We start from the raw sequence: 22,805 nt of genomic DNA, 5'->3' as shown, positions 1-22,805 counted from the left end.
AATAAGTTAGTCAGCAAAAGCAAAGAACCATATAATTTTGCTCATATGTGGGATATAAAACTGAAACTTATGAACACAAACTGCAATGTAGTGGTTGCCAGAGGGAAGGGTGTGGGAGGAGAAGGGGGTCCTAATATATGGTGACAGAAGTTGACTTTGGGTGGCGGGGACATGGTACAAGATAAAGATTTGTAACATAGAAACCCACACCTAAAAGCTATGTGTTCATGTTGACCAATGTTACCCCAATAAATTTAATTTTTAAAAAAGGAATAGAAACCCTCTCCTTGCCTAGCTGCCCCACCTAGGTCTTGCCTATTGAGTCATGCTGTGAGGACTCTGCATATTCTCTATTCAAGCAAGAAGGGAGGCTGGGTAGGGGTCTGTCTTACAACAAAGGGCAGGGGACTCCTTTGCATGTGAGTGGGTTCAGAGGTACCTGGAGTTCGGAGCTCTCATGTACAACTTCTTAGAAACCCCCATTCTGAGCTTCAGGGCTTCACTCCTATATCAGGGCCCTGATTGGAATAGAGGCCCAATTGGGCTTAGAATTCAGCCTACTGTGAAGTTCTATCATTCTTAAAATTAGGGCCTGTTTTAGGCCTAGAACTATTGCCTTCCAGCTGCATGTATGAGGATCTCTTTGTTTTAGGTGGTGACTAATGGATTTAAGCCTATCATGTACTCTTTTCAATACATTCATCTCACTTAGCAATAGGCACCAAAATCCACAGTTCTTTTCTTTTTAATGTTTTTATTGATTTCAGAAGAAAAGAAAGGGAGATAGAGATGTAGAAACATCAATGATGAGAGAGAATCATCAATTGGCTTCCTCCTGCACACCCCCTACTGGAGATCCAGCCTGCAACCTGGGCATGCACCTGACCAGTAATCAAACCATGACCTACTGGTTCGTGGTTCAATGCTCAACCACTGAGCCACACCAGCCAGACAAAAATACACACTTCTTATAGTTATTTTTTAAATTAAATTTTATTTTTTTATTGTCTAAAGTTTTACATAGGTCACCCTTTTCCCCAACTGACACCCCCACCCCAGCCATTCCCACCCCGGGCAAGCCCGCACCTCCCCAGTGTCTGTGTCCATTGGTTATGCTAATATGCATGCATACAAGTCCTTTGGTTGCTCTCTACCCCCCTCCTCCTATCATTTGTCTCTGGATCTATTGTTATTCATCAAATTATGTTGATCATTATATCCCACATATGAGTGAGATCATGTGATATTTATCTTTCTCCAACTGGCTTATTTCGCTTCGCATTGCTCTCCAGTTCCATCCATACTATTGCAAATGGTAAACATTCCTTCTTTTTTATAGCGGCATAGTATTCCATTGTGTAGATGTAACACAGGTTTTTAATCCACTCATCTGCTGATGGGCACTTAGGCTGTTTCCAAATGTTAGCTATTGTAATTTGTGCTGCTATGAACATAGGGGTGCATATATCCATTCTGATTGGTGTTTCTGGTTTCTTGGGATATATTCCTAGAAGTGGGATTACAGGGTCAAATGGGAGTTCCATTTTTAACTTTTTGAGGAAACTCCATACTGTCTTCCACAGTGGCTGCACCAATCTGCATTCCCACCAGCAGTGCAGGAGGGTTCCTTTTTCTCCACATCCTCGCCAGCACTTGTTGTTTGTTGATTTGTTGATGATAGCCATTCTGACAGGTGTGACGTGGTACTGCATTGTTGTTTTGATTTGCAGCTCTTGGATGATTAGTGACTTTGAGCATGTTTTCATATGTCTCTGGGCCTTCTGTATGTCCTCTTTTGAAAAGTGTCTATTTAGATCCTTTGCCCATTTTTTGATTGGATCATTTATCTTCCTTTTGTTAAGTTGTATAAATTCTCTGTAAATTTTGGAGATTAAACCCTTATCTGAAATATCATTGGCAAATATGTTCTCCCATGCAGTGGGCTTTCTTGTTGTTTTGTTGATGGTTTCTTTTGCTGTGCAGAAGCTTTTTATTTTGATGTAGTCCCATTTGTTTATTTTCTCCTTAGTCTCCATTGCCCTAGGAGCTGTGTCTGTAACGATATTGCTACGACATATGTCTGCTATTTTGCTGCCTATGGAGTCTTATAGGATTTTTATGTCTTTTTATTTCCCATCTTACATTTAAGTCCTTCTTATAGTTATTATTATAAATGCCAGAGACCTGTACCAGCTGGCATACCTCTTCCCCTCTATATCATCCAGTTTCCTACAGATAAAAGTTTTGTCAATGACACTATTACAGAAACTATCAATATTCTTCCTGCTACCCTCTGGCTAGACGTGATCCAACTCACAAAACCCACTCTTAGGGCCTTCTTGCTAGGACTATTATATTAAGTTCCCTAGAAGCAGAACCTGAGATGAAGTTCCTTAAGTAAATGGTTTATTGTGATAATTCTCTCAGATGGAGAAGTGGAGAGGGAAACAGGAGTGCCTGATGGGAAAGCTAAGCAAGGATGTGATCACAGCTTGGACTACCTCTAACCTGATCCTAGTGGGGAGCATGAATCATGCCACTCATTGAAGCTAGACCCAAGGCCAAGGAGGTGTAACTGTTATTGTTGCAATTAGCTAGTTTGTCAATATTAATCATAGGAAGAGAGCAAAGGGGAGGCCAGGCATTATAAGCATGGTTATCTGGGCAGCTTCACTAGGAAGCTATAGCTTCATGCTCCCCAGAAACCACCAGTCCATTCCCTGCAGATTACCGGAGGAAGGGATGGAACAATGGGGGAGATAGGTGCATGCGCAGTGAAGTCAGGGTGATGTAGGGAAAGTGCTTGCCTGCCATCTAGCCCAGGAAAAAGATCATTGGCTGGAAGGGTGGAGCCATGGCAAGTGCACAAAATCTTGGAAGGGTAAAATCCCCAGACAGTTCCTTCTCTCTTATTTACTCTGGTTCTCTCTTGCTCCTTGTCCCACACTTACCCGTGCAACTGTTTTCTCTCCATAGCCATGTGGCCTTAAGCAGCCACATGGCGATGGGCCATGAAGACCCCTGGATTGAAGCTGAGAATACAAGCTAAGCTAGCCAGATGCTGGAATGGACTAGCCTGTATTTTAATATGAAACAGAAATTATGGGCACTGGCCTTAATTCTAGCCATACTGAAGGCAAGATTGGACTTCTTGCATGGTGAGACAGATGAAGATGGGACCTTGGAGGGAAACCCCCTTAATTTTACATCATCAAAAAAGCTTTCCATGAAACCCCATCCTCCCATGGGGGCCTCAGGAAATTCTTTTCTTCATGGCACTTCAGGAACTCCACTTTCACCAATATAACCTCCATGCAATGCTGGCTCCGTTGATTGGGCTCAATGTAACATTGCTCTGGGGAGAGATGGATTGGCAGCCAACCTTCATAGCACTTACAGGATGAGGGGATTTTCTAGGGTCCCAACAGTATCCACTACACAAGTGAACTGCTCTCATTTGTTTCCTGAATAGCAAACACTTCCTTGAAATTCTTCTCAAATTCTGCCTCTAGTCTAATTCCCATTAGGCCAAAGTCATTGTACTAGGAAAAAAAAAGATAAATAACAACAAAAGTAATGCCACTCATTACCAGTGTTTAGAAACATTGCATTCAAGAATAACTTCCTTAAACACCTAAGTTACATTAACCAGGTTAAAATAAAAATACCCTTGTGGCTAAGAGTAAATTTTGTGTCTTAAGTGCATAATTAATTCTTGTTAACTAGACAGAAATGGGAAATCATGATCACATGTGGGGACTCTCACTTATTAGTTTGGGTTGTTGAATAATCCATGTTCTTTGCAACAATCAAATATTACAGATGTCTAAGTACAATCTTCCTTTCATATTGTCACTTATATTCCCCTCTGGTGATCCCTGTTAACTATATGGTCCATTCATATGTAAAGGATTCTGGAATTTGAGATTTCTGAGAGGTTTGATTGAGTACATTTGAGAGAGATAAGAATAACATGACTTTAGGACTCAGTCTTCTTCTACTTGGGTTTGGAACAGGGAGGAAGAGACTCTTCTCACTGTTGCCTTTTCTGAAGAGGATGAGTTCTCAGGGACCTGCAGTCTGGTTGCAGGTACACCTCCTGACTCACCGTTACTCTCCCTGATGAGCTTAAATCCTCAATTTAAAAACCCACTCACTTCCTGAACCCTTGCTTATATAGGCTCATCATAAAAGGTGAGGGAAACTCTAAAATTTCCCAGCACCAGGAAATAAGGGCAGAGTGACTCAACTGAAAGAAAAGGAAATGGAAGCAGGGAGAGCCACTTACCTTGTAAGATGCCCTGTGGTTCTGAAAGATGAGGCGCATGTCCTTCACAAACCCTTCCACTTGAGGGTAACCCAGCTTACTTAGCCTCTTCTTGATCTTGTCCAACCACATGGGTTCCTTTAGATGTTGAGAAGTCTCTTTAATCTAGTGGGGGAAAATATCATTGAGACAATTACTGACACAATTCAATATCTGCCTTCTGTGGATTCCCTTAAAGTCCAGCAGAAATACCAGGTAAAGATAATGGCAGCTCACACTATCCCTCCTGTGGGCTTCATATCACAAATCCCACAAGAGCCCATGTCAAGGTCAGGTAACACCAGCGCAGCCTGTAATCATCGTTTTCTGTTGTTGTTACTTACATAATAATAATATGGAATCTTCGAAAAAAACGTGCTCTCTGAATCGCAATAGACTTTCAAGAGGAGGAACTCACATTTCTACAAAAGAAGGAAGATGTGAATGAAAAGCAACTTGGAGAGAGAGAACCAAGATTGCAGCATAGGTAAACTCTGATACTCGCCACCTCCCACAACCACATCAAAATTACAACTATGATACAGAACAACCATCATTCAGAACCACTTGAAGCTGGCTGAATGGAAGTCCTACAACTGGAGAAGTAAAGAAGAAAGCACATTTGGACTGATAAGATGGGTAGAAGCACAGAACTGGCTGGTCCAACATCCATATGTGGCATGTGTTTTTAATCAGGAGAAATATCTCAGCGGCAGAGGAGCAAGGGGTCCCAGCCCCACACCAGGATTCCAGTGCTGGGAAGAGAAGTTTCCATAACTTCAGGCTGTAAAAACAACTGGGGATTATGGCTGAGTAACACAGAGGCTACTGGATACTCAGGCAGTTCCTCTTAAAGAACCAGGGCATGAACTTACTTGGACTCATTCTCTTTAAGCTCCAGCACCAGGGACATATGGGAAGAACCGGTTTGTGTGACACTGGAGCAAGAACTTGGGGGCAGCTTTCTCCCAGACAGGGGTGCTCACGAGGGTTATTGTTCCTATGCTGAGACCTCCCCCATTGAAGAACTGCCGGGCAGGCATATCTGATTATCCATCAACCTGGCTCATATTGTTTGCTCCACCCTGTTGATTCCTGAGACCCTGCCCCATTCAATTTGCAGCCCCACTCAAGCTATTTGCAGCAGCTTTTCCATATGAATGGCCTTTCTTGGTTTAGGTTTCAGACTTTTCTAAAATTTTTCAAAAAACAAACAAACAAAAAACCAGCACTGACATCAGTATGCCCCATACTTACCAATAAGAGGCCCTAGACAGCTTGGCTTTGTCTGGGCATTTCCAAGCACAACAAAAGCAGCAGCCATCTGCAGATTACTCTGTAGTTCCTGCCAAGTGGCCATAGGCAGTGGCTGACTTTACACCTCCCGGGAGGACCCAGAGCCAGTGCACCCAGTAGACACCTTTTAACAGGCTAGATTACAACTTTACACATCCATGAGTAACACACTCAAGGGGTAAACTCAGTAAAGTCCCACTGAAGCAAGTCCTGCTCCATAGGGGTATCTCCTGCACAGCAGCTCTTCCACTGTAGTCACAGCTGGTCCTCATAGCCAATTGGCCTGGAGGTCAACTCCTCCTCGTGATGTCAACAGCAATCAAGGCTCAACTACAGCAAGACTGTGCACATAGCCCACACATGGATGCACCTTGAGTGCCCAGCTCAGGTGACTGGGGAGGCTGAGCCACTGGGTCCTGCAGGAAACCTACTATAGAAGGCCACTCTACCAATTCCAGGAGACATAGCAGCTCTACCTAATACATAGAAACAAGCATATTGAAGCAGCCAAAATGTAAGGACAAAGCGACATGTCACAAATAAAAGAACAAAGAAATCTCCAGGAAAAAAAGAACTAAATGAAATGTAAGCAAGCATACTTCTAGATACAGAGTTCAAAACAATGGTTATAAGATTGCTTAAGGATCTTCTGGAAGTTTCCTCAAACAACTATTGCTCTACAAGAATCATGCAATGGCTAATTCATTATTTTTCTTCAAACAAGTTCTGGTGAGAGGCACAGTCAGAAGAGCAGACACCCGTTGGCACCCCACCCATCACCCAATGACTCTTGACTTCTCACATGTGAGCAGAAAGGAAAGGTTGTGGGGTTTAAATCTGACTCACCAGCTGCTCCTCAGGCCCCATCTGCCTTGCCAGGACCTCAGATTCCCTGAGACACTGCTGACTTCCTGAATACTCCTTCATCCTGCAGAAGATGCAACTCCACGGGCTCCTGAGAGGTCGGGCATAAGTGAGCAAGGCAAGACCTCAGAAACAGCCACGATTCCTACAGCTGCCACTGTTCTTCCTTTCAGGAATGACCAATGGATACAGCCAGCAGATGAAGGGATACTCCAAGACCCCCTAGGTGTGGTCTGAGCCAATAACCTTCCTCCCATCAAGGGTAGCAGCAGGGGGTAAGTAGGTGGAGGGTGGTGTCAGGGTGAGTGGTGAGCTCTCTTTCTCCATCTGAGCTGCTAGGAGCACAAAGAGCTCTGCCCACCAAGCCCAAATGTTGGAGACCGGGCCTTAACCCATGGGGACCTCAGGCCTTCATCAGCCAGTTGAAAAAGTGGTGAAATGAGGGAACCTGTCCATGTTTCCTGATTTTTCTAAAAAAGCACAGAACACAAACAGCTGGCATTTCCACTCCCATAGACAGTATTCCATGCTGGGAACATTCTGGTAAGGACAATTGGCAGTATTTAGGCAAAGCACCCAGCCACCAGCCTCAGCCTCCCAGAAAAGAGAGGGGAACATTAGCCTCCAGTTGACAGCATCTTTAAACAGTTCCCAGGATCATAATGCTGGATCCTGTACCTCTGACCCTGCTCTTTCTCCATCAGAACACAAGGAGGAACTATGCTGGGGGATTGTGCATGGCAGGAGGAAGGGTCCCTAAATGATTATAAGGCTGCATCTCACAAACCTCTCAATGTCCACAGGTGGGAGGTGACAGTCCTCATGAAAGGATCTCGAACAAGTATCACAGCAGAATAGCTTTCCTCCATAACGGCAGATCTCACATATGTCTGAATTTCCTAGCTAGAAGGTAAAACAATATTCATATCTCCAGTGAGACCCTGAAGACCAGCATTGTAGGTATCTAGCACTCATTGCATTAGTGTGAATCTGCAGACCCTTATGTGCTTCTCCCTAAGTTGTGAAGGAACAGCATAGTAGTAGCGGTTTCAGAAGAAAGAACTGTAATCTGCAGTTGTTCAGGAGGAAGAATCTGTATGCCAGACCAGAAAAGTTTTTCCTATAAAATCAGAGATTCTAATACAGAAACACAGGCAACAAAACAAGAGGATGATTCATGGGATCTGAATAATTTCATTACCATGCAGATAAAACAAGTTCCTGAAATACTGTTAAGTCTATTTGTCTACACCAGTGGTCGGCAAACTGCGGCTTGCGAGCCACATGCAACTCGGGAGCCACGGTTTGCCGCTCCGTTGACTAATGAGTTTGCCTACCACTGGCCTACACCACAATAACATAATATATTGCGTAAACAATGGAAAAGGATAATGTATTGAGAATTTGATAACATGGAAAAAATTTTTTTAGTGCTGGAAGTAATCAAAGATGAAAAGACACTAATTCACAGTTATTTTGAGTTGTTTTCTAGGCTTTTGGGTGAAAATATTTGTGTTGGCTGAATTGGGTTCATGAACATTTCTTGTTCTTAAAAATGGCCATATATGAGGAAGTGCTAGCCCCACGGAATATCTTGCCAAGAGTTCCCATTAAATGTTCTGGAGGGGATGGGGGTCCTGACACATATCCCCAGTGAGCACTGAAATGCTCTAGCAGGGAGGCCTGGACCATTTTTCTCCTTATCTGTACAGACACTCACAGATTACCAGCATCATTCTCCAAAAGTGAAGACCCCAGAGATTATGAATCAGTTGGTCTGGGTGGGGCACAGGCATTGGAATTCTTCTTTGAGTCATAAAATGGATAATTTTGTGTATATGAATCATCTGGGACTTAATCCTAATGTCCAACTCATAGCACAGATTAATTAAATCAGATTTCCTTTGGGGGAAATCCAGGTCTTCAGATGATTCCAGTGTGCAACCCAGAGATTTAGCCTGAGCAGAGTTTAGTTACTAAGGCAGGGGGAGATTTTAAGTCAATATTGAATTGGCCTGTAATGTATATCTCATGAAAGATATTAACAGGGTTGAGGGTACTCTTGTTCTCTCATCCTTTGGCTGTGAGCAGTGTGGCCTGACCCTCTGTGTCTGCATCCATCCCAAATAAGCCTCACAAACACTGGACTCCAGGGCTGTTGACATGATTGAATACTTCCTCAGTTGGCCGAGGGTCAAAATCAATGTGGATAAGATCTAAATCTTGTTGGAGTATTGCTTTGAAGGTAAAGTGTACGTAAATCTATTTGACTATCCCTCCTCTGTTGAATGTCATATATCATTATTACTGCATCGTATCCTATGGAATGCTGCTCACTGGAGTTGTGCAAGGGCAAGTGTGCTTAAAATACCCATCTTGTTGAAATGACAGAAATCAATGTATGAGTTAGCTTAGGGAGCAGAATCTTCTATAATTTTGCAGACCTTAAAGCAGGTTGGCATATAGTATCAGTTTGAGTAAAAATGCCCATGATTCACTAAGTGGTAATGGTTTTATTCCTAAACACCAGCTCAGTACCTTAATGGTTCCCTTGAGGTTGGATGCAGGGCCTCTGCAAAGGACCCACTTGCCCTGAGTACATTTTCTGCTGGACTCATGACAGGATGCATACCTTGAACTCACTAGCTTTGCCTGGCCTGTTCCTTCTGTCTGATGCATGAAACCATCTTAGTTCTGCCTGCACCATGGAGTGAATATTTGTGATTTTTTCCCCTCCCCCCTGCCTTCTTTAAAATACTACTATCTCAAATTTGCTCCCTACCCTTAATCTGCAGGCCAGCCCTGCCCATTTCCACTTAAAATCCCTTCTCCAGTGGTATAGAGCTCTAACTCCCATGCTAATAAGAAAACAAACTTTCCTCCAAACAAATGAAAGGAATGCTTTTATGCTGCAACACTCAACTCCAGAACCATCTACCTGGTATGGGTAATGCATTTGCTGTTCTCTGCTTATCACACACAAGGATATGTTCCAACTGAGTATGAGCATGCTTCAAGGAAAGGCAGTAGTGGCAGAGATAATGTACCAAGGGAAAAGGTCTAGATTATTCTAGGGTTACAGGTTGGAGTTAGTACTTACATATGGGTCAACTAAGGTATTGTCATGAGACTGCGAGATTCTCCGCTACAAAGAGAGAAAGACTGTGTGACAATGCTGAATGTAATGTTTGCATCCATAACTTATGTAAACAGCCATCTTTTGAGGGATTCAATTCACAATGTATCCATTATTTCATAAATATATCTACAAGGAGAATAAAAAGTGCCAAAGTACCACCATTTGGCCAAATCTAGTTACATCCTCTGGCTCTCAGACCCAAGGCAGGCCATTGTGAAGTTATGCAGGTTGTCTGGCCCTGGTTTCCACAGGTGAAACTGGAAGAGCTCTTCTTGTTCTCCTACTTTGAGAGGCCCTCAGGCCTTCTTCTCCAGATTAATAAGTATAACCCCACCAGAGTAGCTGCAATGAAAGTATCAAGCTAACAGCCTCCAGCAACCTCAGAGCCCAGATTCCTGGAATCCATGCAAATGTCCCAAAGAAGAATTCCACCACCCTTTGAAACTCTTCTAGGGTGTAGCTTTAAAGAAAAAAATGTGCTCAAGGGCCCCAGTGTTGCAACTCTTCTTCCTGAAGGTCACACTCTTCTCTCCATTCAAATCCCAAAATGTCAGCTGGTGATATTTCAGAGGTAACTGACTACCACCTACCAGACTTACGTTGCTTGTGTATACTCACTGGAATGAATTGATGTCCTTCCCTTCTGGATTCAGGTAGCCACAGCCTTTATCTTCAGCCCAGGGCACAGAGGTCATAGACAAGTGTGATCCACTAGACAATCACCTGACAGGTGGCCATGTCACTGCCCACATCTCTGTGTGGCCTAGATTCCTTTCATATTGTCTACTATAAAAGTTATTACTCCATATTAGAAGTTATAGTTCCATATTAGACAATGAGTTGAAACAATCCTTGAGGTCAAGGTTATTGTTTGAATCTTCTTTAATGGCTAGTGGGCATTTAGTATGCCCTTGACAATTTTATGTTAAACAAGTGAATGGATAAGTATTGTTTTGCTTAGAAAAAGAGATTACTTGCTCTCTCCTAAATAAACATTAGCATACAATAAACAATTCTTCTTGAGGAGTATGTTATTTCACAAAATATTGTCACCAAAAGATATTAGAGGCCCTCTTCAGGAGCCAGGGAAGCTGTCTTGTGGTGCTAAGAGTAACACTGAAGTTTCCAGAAACCAATGGGCTCCATCAGCAAGAGAGGTTCTGAGAGAAACAGAGAACCCACAGCGGTAGTTACTGGTCCTGAGATATGCCAATTTGGGGAGCTTCTGTTTTTGATCAAGGAGAGACAAAATACAGAGGCAACTGCAGTTTGTTACTGTAAAGTGTTTGACTCATAAATGAGGGTAGAGCCTAGTGAAAGGAAGTTGCCAGCTTACTTGGGTGCTCTACTTGAATAAATCTTGACACTTGAGGAATGGTACAGATGCTCATCTTTAACTTACTCACTAAATAAGTCTAGTAAGTTTCCAAAGAGGAAATTCAGTGAATAAAATGTCCCAAGGACTGACAGTTTAAACCATTCAAATCATCAGACAATATAAAGGCCTGGCCCTCACATCCCCAGTGAAAGATAAATCCCATTGGTCAGCTATGTGTGACCTATCTTAGGATTCGAGAATGTCTTGGATGGCCATTTCTACCTGAAGTATATACGAATGTTATTTCTTTTCTCCCCCTCTACCTCAAGTTCTCATTCATACCCAATCTTGGAAAAGCCATCACTTTGTCCTGAATCTGAACTGTGCATTATGTATTTGTTTGTTAGCATCAAAGTACACAATTTTTCAGGTCAGGCCTCCTATATTCATGGATCTCCCAAAAGTTTCTTCCCCAAAAGCACTAGCCTCATGAAGGCAAATTATTTCCCCCTGAAAAAGAATTCTGAGTTTCTCTGTGCATGTTTTATTGGAAGGTGGAAGAAGATGTAAAGGATCAGAAAAGAAATAGGATTTTAGTTGCCTATCTCATGAAATGGTGTATGATAGGTTGTTCCAAAATAATGTATACACACTTTAATAGCTGTTAGCTCAATTTTGAAAAGGAAATGCACTTTAATAAACACTGCCTTTATAATTATTCAAAGTGTGTGTATATATTTTGGGGAGATGGTCCAAGATATACTACTAGACCAGGGGGTCATAGGGATGATGGTGAGCAAACTTTTGCACCATCAGATTTTACTATAGTTAGAAAATAGTAACCCTAATTTTTAAAAATCTAAGCTTGAATTGAAGGTGGCCCTGTGACTTTGTTATTAAATGCATTTATGTATTTCATAATTATGATTGCCTTTACAACTTTGACACCCTTATAGCATCTGCATCTATGGCTAAAACTCATCTATGAGATCTATTTTGATACCTCCTTATCATCTCCATCTCAAATGATTTGCTATTCAAAGGAGACCTTGTGTACAATATAATGTCCAAAGTAGGAACTCTGAAGGTGCATGCAAAAAATAAAGGATACTTAATTATAATTACCCAAATGAGAAACCATAAAATAACATAGTGCATATGTAAAATCAGTTATGCAATGAGAATTTGTAGAAAGTTATATAATCATTACCTTTTTTCTCCCTCTGTGTATTATTGGGGGATTTTTTAGAAATCCTTCCTGAAAAATAAAAAGATCCTAGTATATGATTAGCCTGTGGGTCTGGTTTGTGAGTCTGCCATTTCCAACCTCCTCCCAAATATTTCTAGCTTGATATCCCACTGTCAGTTAAAACCCAGGTATCTAAATGATACACCATCTCCCTGTCCTCACCTGTTCTTCTTCTAAAATTCATCAACAGTACCCAGAAAAATCACCTTTAGAACCTTCTTCCTTGATCTTGTGCTTTTCCCCTATGTTTTAAGAGGTTTTCCTTCACAATCCCTTGGATACTTTTTATCTCCTTTCTATTCCCACAAGTTCCATTCAAAATCGCATCCTCACATCAGGGCTATTCAACCCATACAAATGTAACCCACACCTACAGGGTGTCAGACACTCTGGACAATGTTGGACACACAAAGATGTACAAACCCTAGAGGGATCTAGAGACACAAAGAGAATTCATGGAATGATAAGTATTAAATAGTGTGAGAAGGGCCTTAATAATGGGGTCAGGGGGCCCAAGGAAGGGATGACAAGGCAGGTCAGTCAGGGAATATTCAAAGAGGGGTGACACTGGAGTTGAGCACTGTAGGTTGATTATAGGCTTCTTGGGCTGAAAAACAATGAAGCCCTTTCCAGGCCCCATGTTGTCTGAGATACTGTTTTTTAAACATGTCATTTCATACCTCAGGGGACTCCCTGGTTCTGCATTGTATATGCTATGAGTTTGAACTCCTTAGCCTGGCATGAAATCCCTCCACAAATTGATAGGTTATGCCATATCACACACAATCCATCTACCTCAATCCACGGAGCCACATTAGTCATGGTTCTGGTTTCACACCATTCTTTCTCTAGAGTGCCTTCTGACCACTTGTTTGGCCATAGACTGTCTCCTTTCTGTCAGTGCCTAAAGTTGTCTGCAAGCGCCTGAGTCAGGATGACTTTTTTCTCCTCCAGGATCCTGCATCTACCCCGAAAGAGCCTCTAATCAATGTGCTGCCTTGTATTAAGGTATGAGTGTGGGATAAGCATAAAGTCAGGGGCTTAGGGCTTTAGCTATAACTCAACATATATGTGGTGAACAAAAAGTGACCTATCTTAGGGTGCAACCAGGAAAACCACATCCAAGCTCCTGTCACTGGAATACCTCTATCAGCCATTTTAGGGTTCTCCCACCACAGCACAGGCTGTTCTTCCAGTTCTTCCATCCTGCACGGCCTCCTTTGACTTCAAATTCTCTGGGAGTGAACCAATTTCCATCCTCAGTCTGTATGCACTTCATGGTGGATCCTATAAGAACAGGATAAGTTGATCCTGGGCCTTTTGTCCTCATAACCCAGACAGTTGCCTCCCACCACACTAGATCTGGAGTCACCCAATTTGGGTTCAAGATCACCAGCAGAAGAGTCTGTCCTTCCTTCTCAGACTTCAGAATCCCCAAACCCAGCCTGTAAGTTCCCTCCCAGGAGATTTCCTGCTTTGGGCACACATTTCTTTAACTTTTGTACAACAAAATTTATCATTACCATAAAAATCAACATTATAAAAGGATTCCAAAATCACCTATAAGGAATCCTCCAAGAATCCTCTCATTCTGAACAATGAGAGGATTTCAATTTGCTGTTGAATTTTGGGAATAGAGACTAGGTCAGACTCTCTGATGGCCCTGGGTCAATGTGGAGGCAGAACCTCTGGGTGGGCTGAGATCTCAGGTGGTGGCCCTGCAGCTCAGAATGGAACCACAGAAACATCTGTGTCCTTTATTTCAACATGCTTCATCCAGTTTAATGTCATTATTGATCAGTGAGTTTTTTCATTCCTGAATTCATGAACAGCTGATAATAAAAATAATTGTGACATGTATGCAGTGGAAATTTTAAGTTATATGTAAAATATAATCATATGCTAAACATTATTAGCCATTAGAGAAACGCAAATCAAATCCACAATGAGATATCACTTCACATCCACTAGTAGGGCCATAATTTAAAAGTCAGACAATTACAAGTGTTGGCAAAAAGAGAGAGATATTGGAGCCTTCATACCATACTGGTGGGAATATAAAATAGTGCAGCCACTATAGAGAATATTTTAGTGTTTTCTCAATATGTTAAACATAAAATTACCATATGAACCAATACTTTCCCTCCTGGGAATATGTCCAAAAGAATTAAAAACATGCGTTAAAACAAAAACTTTCACATAGATTTTTAAAACAGCACTATACTTAATCCCAAAGAATGAAAATAACCCAAACTGATGACGAGATAAACAAAATAAAGTATAGTCATACCATGCAATATCATATTATTTGATAATAAAAAGTAATAAAGTACTATTCATGCTATTACACGAATGAACCTTGGAAACACCATGCTAAGTGAAAGAAGCAGTCACAAAAGGGCTCATATGATATGATTCCATTTATATGAAATTCCATTTATGTGAATATGCCAATTTACATAGCAGAAAAGAGGTTAGTGATTGCTTATGGCTGGGTGGTGGGTTGAGGTGGAAATGGTCATTGACTAATGAGAGACATGGGGTTTTCTTTAATGGGGGGCAAAAAAGTTCTAAAGTTAGACTGTAAATTCACAATCCTATGAATATGCAAACAAAACTCAACAATGAATCATATACTGTAAGTGGTGAATTGTATGATTTATGAATTGTATCAGGAAAGCTATTTAAATATTATACATCAATTATGTGAAATAATTCCTTATAGCTATACCATGAAGCAGATCATCTATTTTTTAGATGAAGTATTTCAGGGTCAAGAAAAGTCCCCTTCTCTACTTAGATGAATCATTCACTCTTGGCATAGCTGAGGCTGGGACTCAGGTTTTCTGACTCTAAATTCTGTCATCTTCTCACTACATCAAACACCTTGACCTTGTGATTATGATCCAGAAGGAAGAAAGCTGAGAGCCTCTTGCCTTTTATTTCTGATTCACTTCTCTTTGGTTCTTTGGGCATTTCCGTGGTCACTGCCATGTGGAAGTGGACATCTAAAATGTATAGTTTCTTAAAGTGTGAAAATACAATCTTTGGGATTCCTTCCTCCTTCTCTCAAGCCACAGTGGGTCCTCAATTCCTTGAATGATGGGTAATTCTATGACTTCTTGTCATTCCTTCACATAAGAGTTGCAAATGAGACCATGAAACCCACCTTGTTTCAATTTCTTCTTATGTAACATCCCTTTCACCGCACCACAGGTCACAGGAAGTATTTCAGAGCGAAAATCCACACTTTCACCTCTGTGCCTTTTTGACCCTAAAACAGAAGATTTCTTCATTCTGTATCATTTTCAGTTGCACATGTACCCCTCTTCCTATGTTGAGGCTGTTTCTAGAAACACATAGGGGCACTTCAGAAACTTTATTCAACAGATTTCTGGAGTCAAAGTCTGTCTTTCAAGTGGCATTTTTAATACATAACCATAGAGTGTCCGTTTCTACCCTCAAACCCCACACAATCAGAATGCCTTAGCACAGTGGTCAGCAAACCGTGGCTCGTGAGCCACATGCGGCTCTTTGGCCCCTTGAGTGTGGCTCTTCCACAAAATACCACGGCCTGGGCAAGTCTATTTTGAAGAAGTGGCATTAGAAGAAGTTTAAGTTTAAAAAATTTGGCTCTCAAAAGAAATTTCAATCGTTTTACTGTTGATATTTGGCTCTGTTGACTAATGAATTTGCCAACCACTGCCTTAGCAGAAAGATAGGGCTTCAATAAACTGTCATAACTCCCAATCCAGTCAGCCCCCCTGATTCTTACATTCTTTACATTCTTACAATGAGACACACAGTTGTAGTTAGGTAGCTAAAGACAAAGTCAGAGACTGTATTTGTATCTCCCTGTTTGAGCTCTGACTCAGTGAGCAGAGAGGATAATAATGGGATAATTTAATGAAGATGGTGTCTACTAGTATATGTGTTATCTGCTTTGCCTTATTTTTTCCTCACATCAACTTTCTCCAAAGATGAAAGAGGAGCTCAGAGGCAGAAAAAAAAAAAATGGCGGCAGAATAGACAGACCTGTTCCGAGCCTTGTCCTGGAGCAGAAAGAAAGAACAGCTGAGGGTCGCTCAAGGAGTGTTTGTTGGCAAGTTAAGGGACAGCTAAACTCCAGGAGAAGGTGGGGGACTGCTGGATGGGGTTCCCCTGACTGGGCAGCCCCCACTGCGGCTGGGTCCCCTCCCAGAGCTACGGGCTCGGACCCAGAGACTGCACCATTTTGAAAGGGAAAGTGGAGCTTATCGGAAGCCTGAAAATCCACAACTGTGGCACCCACTGAACAGCTACAAGCCCCAGAACACCGCTCCCGAGTTGTCACAAACATGCGGATTCAGAGGAGCTCTACACTCCACCACGGAAAGGTCAGATTTCTCCTGGGATAAGGACTGGCTTACAACACTGAGGAGCAGTGGAACGAAGGGAACTGCAATACTGTCCTGACTGAAAAACAGGCATGCCAAACAGAACAATAGAGGAAGTGAATGACTTTCACTACTGCACATTTTATATTTTTTTTATTTTTAATTTTTATTTTTTTATTTTCATTTTTTGCATCTTTTACTCAAGAAACTAATTTTTTTCTTTTTTCCTCACTTGATTTTACCTTTTTAATTATTACATTTTTATTTTCAATCAGTATCATTACTACTACTATTTTACCTTTTTTTTAAAGTATCATTTTATTTTCTCTTTATTTTACTTTGGGATTAGTGTTCTACATTCTAGTTTCATTTTTCCTTTAGCATTGTTTTACTCTATCTCAACTCTACCTTTATGCCATCACTCTCTTCCTAACCTTTCCCCTTTTGGTGTCCTGTTTATCTTATCCCTTTCCTGCTTTAGATTTTCCCTATTTTTTCTGTTTACCCCTGATAAAATTTCACCCTACTTATATATCTAATCTACAATCCCCTGCTCCAAGTCCATATACACCTCTCTCTTTGCTGTCTTAACTATCCAAATAATTGTCTTTCTTTCTGTCCTTTTGTTGTTGTTTGCTTGAATGTTGATTATATCAAATTTTCATTCTTTTTTGTGAGATTGTTTTGCTTATTATTTTTGTTTTTTTGTTTGCTTTGTTTTTGTTTGTTTGTTTTGCTTCTGTTTTCCCTTGCCTCGCTTGATATTAGTTGGTGTTGTAGTTTGTATTAATCCCCAGGTACTTGTTGCTGGCATTTGCTGGGATTAGTGGTTGTTCTATTGGAGTTTTCTCCCCATATATATAGTTTGTTCCCCTTTCTCTCTTAGTCTCTTTCTTGTCTCTCTTACTGTTTTTTTCCTTTTCCCAATTTCATTTTGACACTCCTCTTTCTTTCTTCCTTTCTTTCTTTCTTTCTTTCTTTCTTTCTTTCTTTCTTTCTTTCTTTCTTTCTTTCTTTCTTTTTCCTCTTCTTCTTTCTCTCCTATCCCCTAATTTGCCTTTCTCTGGTGGTCACCTTTATTGGAGTTTATTAATATTTTGAATACATTTCTGTTCAGTGCCGTGTGTTGTACCTGGTTGTGTTATATATTTTGCCTTTAAATCAATGCAGGAGAGAGAGAACTACATAACCAGAATCCGAACAAGAGAGACCATGGGGAGACAAAGAAACAGCTCTCATATGAAAGAAAAGCAGGCATCACCAGAAAAGGAAGTAAACGAAATGGAGGCAAGCAACCTGCCAGAGAAAGAATTCAGAGAAATGGTCATAAGGTGGCTGAAAAGAATGAAAGACAAATTCGACAATATGAGTAAGAACCAAGAGGAAGTGAAGAAGAACCAAGAAAAAATGAAAAATGACATTACTGCTGTAAAGACCTCAATAGAAAGCATCAAGAGTAGACTAGAGAAGCAGAGGACTGCATCAGTGAGCTAGAAGACAAGGTAGGAAAAAATAGCAAAGTAGAGCAGCTTCTGAAAAAAAAAAATTAAAAAGCAGGAGGAGAGCCTAAGGGAACTTTGGGACAACACGAAACAAAACAACATCTGCATAATGGGGGCTCCAGAAGGAAATGAAAAGGAGCAAGGAATAAAAAAACCTGTTTGAAGAAATAATGACAGCCGAAACCGGTTTGGCTCAGTGGATAGAGCGTCGGCCTGCGGACTGAAGGGTCCCAGGTTCGATTCCGGTCAAGGGCATGTACCTTGGTTGCGGGCACATCCCCGGTAGGGGGCGTGCAGGAGGCAGCTGATCGATGTTTCTCTCTCATCGATGTTTCTAGCTCTCTATCCCTCTCCCTTCCTCTCTGTGAAATATCAATAAAATATATATATATATATAAAAAAAAGAAATAATGACAGAAAACTTTCCTGATATAAGGAAGAAAAAACCCACACAAATCCAAGAAGCTCACAGAGTCCCAAGCAAAATTAACCCAAAAAGACCGACGCCAAGGCACATTATAATTAAATTGGCAAACACCAATGACAAAGTAAGAATCTTAAAAGCGGCAAGAGACAGACAGAAAGTTACATACAAAGGAACCCCCATCAGACTAGCAACTGATTTCTCAACAGAAACTCATCAGGGCAGAAAGGAATGGAATGAAATATACAAAGTCATGCAAAGAAAAGTCTGAATCCAAGAATACTGTACCCAACAATGCTGTCAATCAAAATTGAAGGTGAAAGCAGGAGCCTCACAGACAAAAAAGGACTAAGGGAATTTATTACCACCAAACCAGCGATGCAAGAAATGCTAAAGCGTCTTCTGTAAAAAAAATAAAAGAAATAGAAAGTGAAAGGAACACAGGCATAAAGAATAAAAATGGCGACAAATAAGTACCTATTAATAATAACTTTAAATGTAAATGGATTAAATGCCCCAATCAAAAGACATATGGTAATGGATTGGATGAGAAAACACGATCTATATATCTGCAGTCTATAAGAAAACCACCTCAGAAAAAAAGACGCACACAGACTGAGGGTGAAGGGATGAAATAATGTTTTTCAGGTGAATGGAAATGAAAAAAAAGCTGGGGTAGCAATACTTATATCTGACAAATTAGTTCTCAACGTGAAGGACATCACAAGAGATAAGGAAAGCCACTTCATAATAGTAAAAGGAGCAATCCAACAAGAAGAAATAACTCTGGTAAACATATACACACCCAATACAGGAGCACCCAAATACATAAAAAAACTCCTGGAGGATATCAAGGGAGAGATTGACAGCAATACAATCATAGTAGGAGACTTTAATATCCCACGATCACCATTGGACAAATCCTCTAAACAAAAAGTCAGCAAAGAAACATCAATCCTAAATGACTCACTAGACCAGATGGAATTAATTGACATCTTCAGAACATTTCACCCCAAAGCCACAGAATATACATTCTTCTCAAGTTCACATGGGATATTTTCAAAGATAGACCATATGTTGTGACATAGGCAAAGTCTCTTCAAATTTAAGAAGATAGAAATCATATCAAGCATCTCAGACCACAGTGGCATAAAACTGGAAATCAACTACAATAAAAACAATCCACAGAAATCAAACACATGGAGACTAAACAGCATGCTATTAAACAATGACTGGGTTAGCAGAGAGATTAAGGAAGAAATTAGAAACATCATGGCAACAAATGACAATGAAAACACAACAATCCAAAATCTATGGGACACAGTGAAAGCAGGCTTGAGAGGGAAGTTCATAGCTCTACAAGCATACTGCAAAAAACAAGAAACAATGGTAATAAATTACCTAACCCTAAAACTCAAAGAGTTAGAAAAAGAGAAACAAGAAAAACCCAGTGTAAGCAGAAAGAAGGAAATAATAAAGATCAGAGCGGAGATAAACGACCTAGAGACCAAGGAAACAATACAAAAGATCAACAAAACCAAGAGCTGGTTCTTTGAAAGGATAAACAAGATTGATGAACCTCTAGCCAGGCTCAACAAGAAGCAAAGAGAGAGGACCCAAATAAACAAAATCAGAAATGAAAGAGGTGAAATAACAACAGAACCCACCAAAATACAAAGGATTGTTAGAAAATACTATGAACAACGCTATTCCAACAAACTGGACAACGTGGAGGAAATGGAAATTTTCCTAGAAAAAATATAACCTTCCAAAACTCAATCAGGAAGTATCTAAACAGCTTAATAGGCCAGTAACTATGGAAGAAATTGAAGCAGTCATCCAAAAGCTTCCGGCAAACAAAAGCCCGGGGCTAGATGGCTTCACAGGAGAGTTTTACCGAACATTCAAGGAAGAACTAAAACCTTCCTCCTCAGACTATTCCAAAAAATTCAAGAGGAAAGAATACTTCCAAGCTCCTTCTATGAAGCCAGCATCACCCTAATACCAAAACCAGATAAAGACAACACAATGAAGGAGAATTAACAGGCCAATATCCCTCATGATCGTAGATGCCAAAATCCTCAACAAAATTCTAGCAAATCCGATCCAGCACTACATCAGAAAGATCATACACCATGAACAAGTAGGATTTATCCCAGGAATGCAAGGATGGTACAATATCTGCAAATCAATTAACGTGATACATCTCATAAACAAATTGAGAGATAAAAATCACATAGTCATATCAATTGATGCAGAAAAAGCATTTGACATAATCCAACACCCTTTCTTGATAAAAACTCTCAACAAGGTGGGAATAGAAGGATCATACCTCAACATAATAAAAGCTATATATGATAAACCCACAGCTAACATCATACTCAAGGGGCAAAAACTAAAACCATTTCCCCTAAGAACAGGAACCAGACAAGGATGCCCACTCTCACCACTCCTGTTTGACATAGTACTGGAAGTATTAGCCATTGCAATTAGACAAGAAGAAGAAATAAAAAGCATCCAAATTGGAAAAGAAGAAGTAATGCTGTCCTTATTTGCAGATGACATGATATTGTACATAAAAAACCCGAAAGACTCCATCAAAAAACTAACAGACTTAATAAATGAATTCAGCAATGTAGCAGGATACAAAATTAATGCCAAGAAATCTATGGCATTTCTATACACCAATAGTGAACTTACAGAAAGAGAGACTAAAAAAGCAAACCCATTTACCATTGCAACAAAAAAATTAAGATACCTAGGAATAAACTTAACTAAGGAGGTAAAAGACCTATATGCAAAAAAATTCAGGACAATGAAAAAAGAGATAGAGGAAGACATAAACAGATGGAAGAACATAGCATGTTCATTGATTGGGAGAATCAACATCATTAAAATGTCCATACTACCCAAAGCAATCTATAGATTCAATGCACTCCCCATTAAAATACCAATGGCATATTTCACAGACCTAGAAAGAACTCTCCAAAAATTCATCCGGAATAAAAAAAGACCCCGAATAGCCACAGCAATCCTGAGAAAGAAGAATAAAGTTGGAGGGATCACAATACCAGATTTCAAGCTGTATTACAAAGCCACTGTCCTCAAAACAGCCTGGTACTGGCACAAGAACAAACATATAGACCAATGGAATAGAATAGAGAATCCAGATATCAACCCAAACCATTATGTGCAATTAATATTTGACAAAGGAGGCATGAACATATAATGGAGTCAAGACAGTCTCTTCAATAAATGGTGTTGGGAAAATTGGACAGATACATGCAAAAAAATGAAACTAGATCACCAACTTACACCATACACAAAAATAAACTCAAAATGGATACAGGACTTAAACATAAGACGGGAAACCATAAAAATACTAGAGGAATCCACAGGCAGCAAAATCTCAGACATATGCCGAAAGAACTTCTTCATTGATACTGCCCCTAGGGCAATGGAAGCCAAAGAGAAAATAAACAAATGGGACTACATCAAAATAAAAAGCTTTTGCACAGCAAAAGAAACCATCAACAAAACAACAAGAAACCCCACTGTATTGGAGAACATATTTGCAAATGTTACCACTGATAAAGGTTTAATCTCTAACATCTACAGACAGCTTATACAACTTAAAAAAAGGAAGATAAATGATCCAATAAAAAAATGGGCAACCGACCTAAATAGAATTTTTTCGAAAGAAGACAGAAGGAAGGCCAAGAGACACATGAAAACATGCTCAAAGTCACTAATTATCCAAGAGATGCAAATCAAAACGACAATGCGATACCATCTCACAGCTGTCAGAATGGTTATCATCAACAAATCAACAAACGACAAGTGTTGGCGAGGATGCGGAGAAAAAGGAACCCTTGTGCACTGCTGGTGGGATTGCAGACTGGTGCAGCCACTGTGGAGAACAGTATGGAGTTTCCTCAAAAAACTGAAAATGGAACTCCCATTTGACCCAGTTATCCCACTCATAGGAATATATCCTAAGAAACTAGTAACACCAATCAGAAAGGATATATGCACCCCTATGTTCATAGCAGCTCAATTTACAATAGCTAAGATTTGGAAACAGCCTAGGTGCCCGTCAGCAGATGACTGGATCAGAAAGCTATGGTACATCTACACAATGGAATACTATGCTGCCATGAAAAAGAAGGAATTCTTACCATTTGCAGCAACCTGAATGGAATTGGAGAACATTATTCTAAGTGAAATAAGCTAGTCAGCGAAAGAAAAATACCACATGATCTCACTCATTTGTGGATGATAAAAAACATTATAAACTGATTAACAAAAAGATAGATACAGAGGCAGTAAAG

The 22,805-nt window shown here is 40.4% G+C and overlaps 1 protein-coding gene across 2 annotated transcripts in view; it reads right to left on the bottom strand.

Moving 5' to 3' along the window:
• Positions 1–1,006: 1,006 nt before the first annotated feature.
• Positions 1,007–22,805, bottom strand: part of LOC308248037 (nuclear body protein SP140-like protein) — a 40,821-nt gene continuing 19,022 nt past the window's right edge. The window contains exons 7-15 of one of the 2 annotated variants that reach the window (XM_080667969.1): positions 15,342–15,446; positions 13,317–13,459; positions 12,134–12,181; positions 9,567–9,611; positions 7,254–7,369; positions 6,449–6,557; positions 4,651–4,728; positions 4,289–4,432; positions 1,007–3,542 (exon numbers count right to left, since the gene is read on the bottom strand). In XM_080667969.1, the coding sequence (XP_080524095.1) occupies positions 3,435–3,542; positions 4,289–4,432; positions 4,651–4,728; positions 6,449–6,557; positions 7,254–7,369; positions 9,567–9,611; positions 12,134–12,181; positions 13,317–13,459; positions 15,342–15,446 (896 nt within the window). In that variant the 3' untranslated portion in view covers positions 1,007–3,434. The remainder of the gene's footprint in view (positions 3,543–4,288; positions 4,433–4,650; positions 4,729–6,448; positions 6,558–7,253; positions 7,370–9,566; positions 9,612–12,133; positions 12,182–13,316; positions 13,460–15,341; positions 15,447–22,805) is intronic. The other variant, XM_080667968.1, reaches the window with a different exon arrangement.

Source organism: Plecotus auritus (genome assembly GCF_963455305.1).
Source record: "Plecotus auritus genome assembly, chromosome: 5".
Taxonomy (NCBI): domain Eukaryota; kingdom Metazoa; phylum Chordata; class Mammalia; order Chiroptera; family Vespertilionidae; genus Plecotus; species Plecotus auritus.
This window is presented reverse-complemented; position numbering and strand designations above follow the sequence as displayed.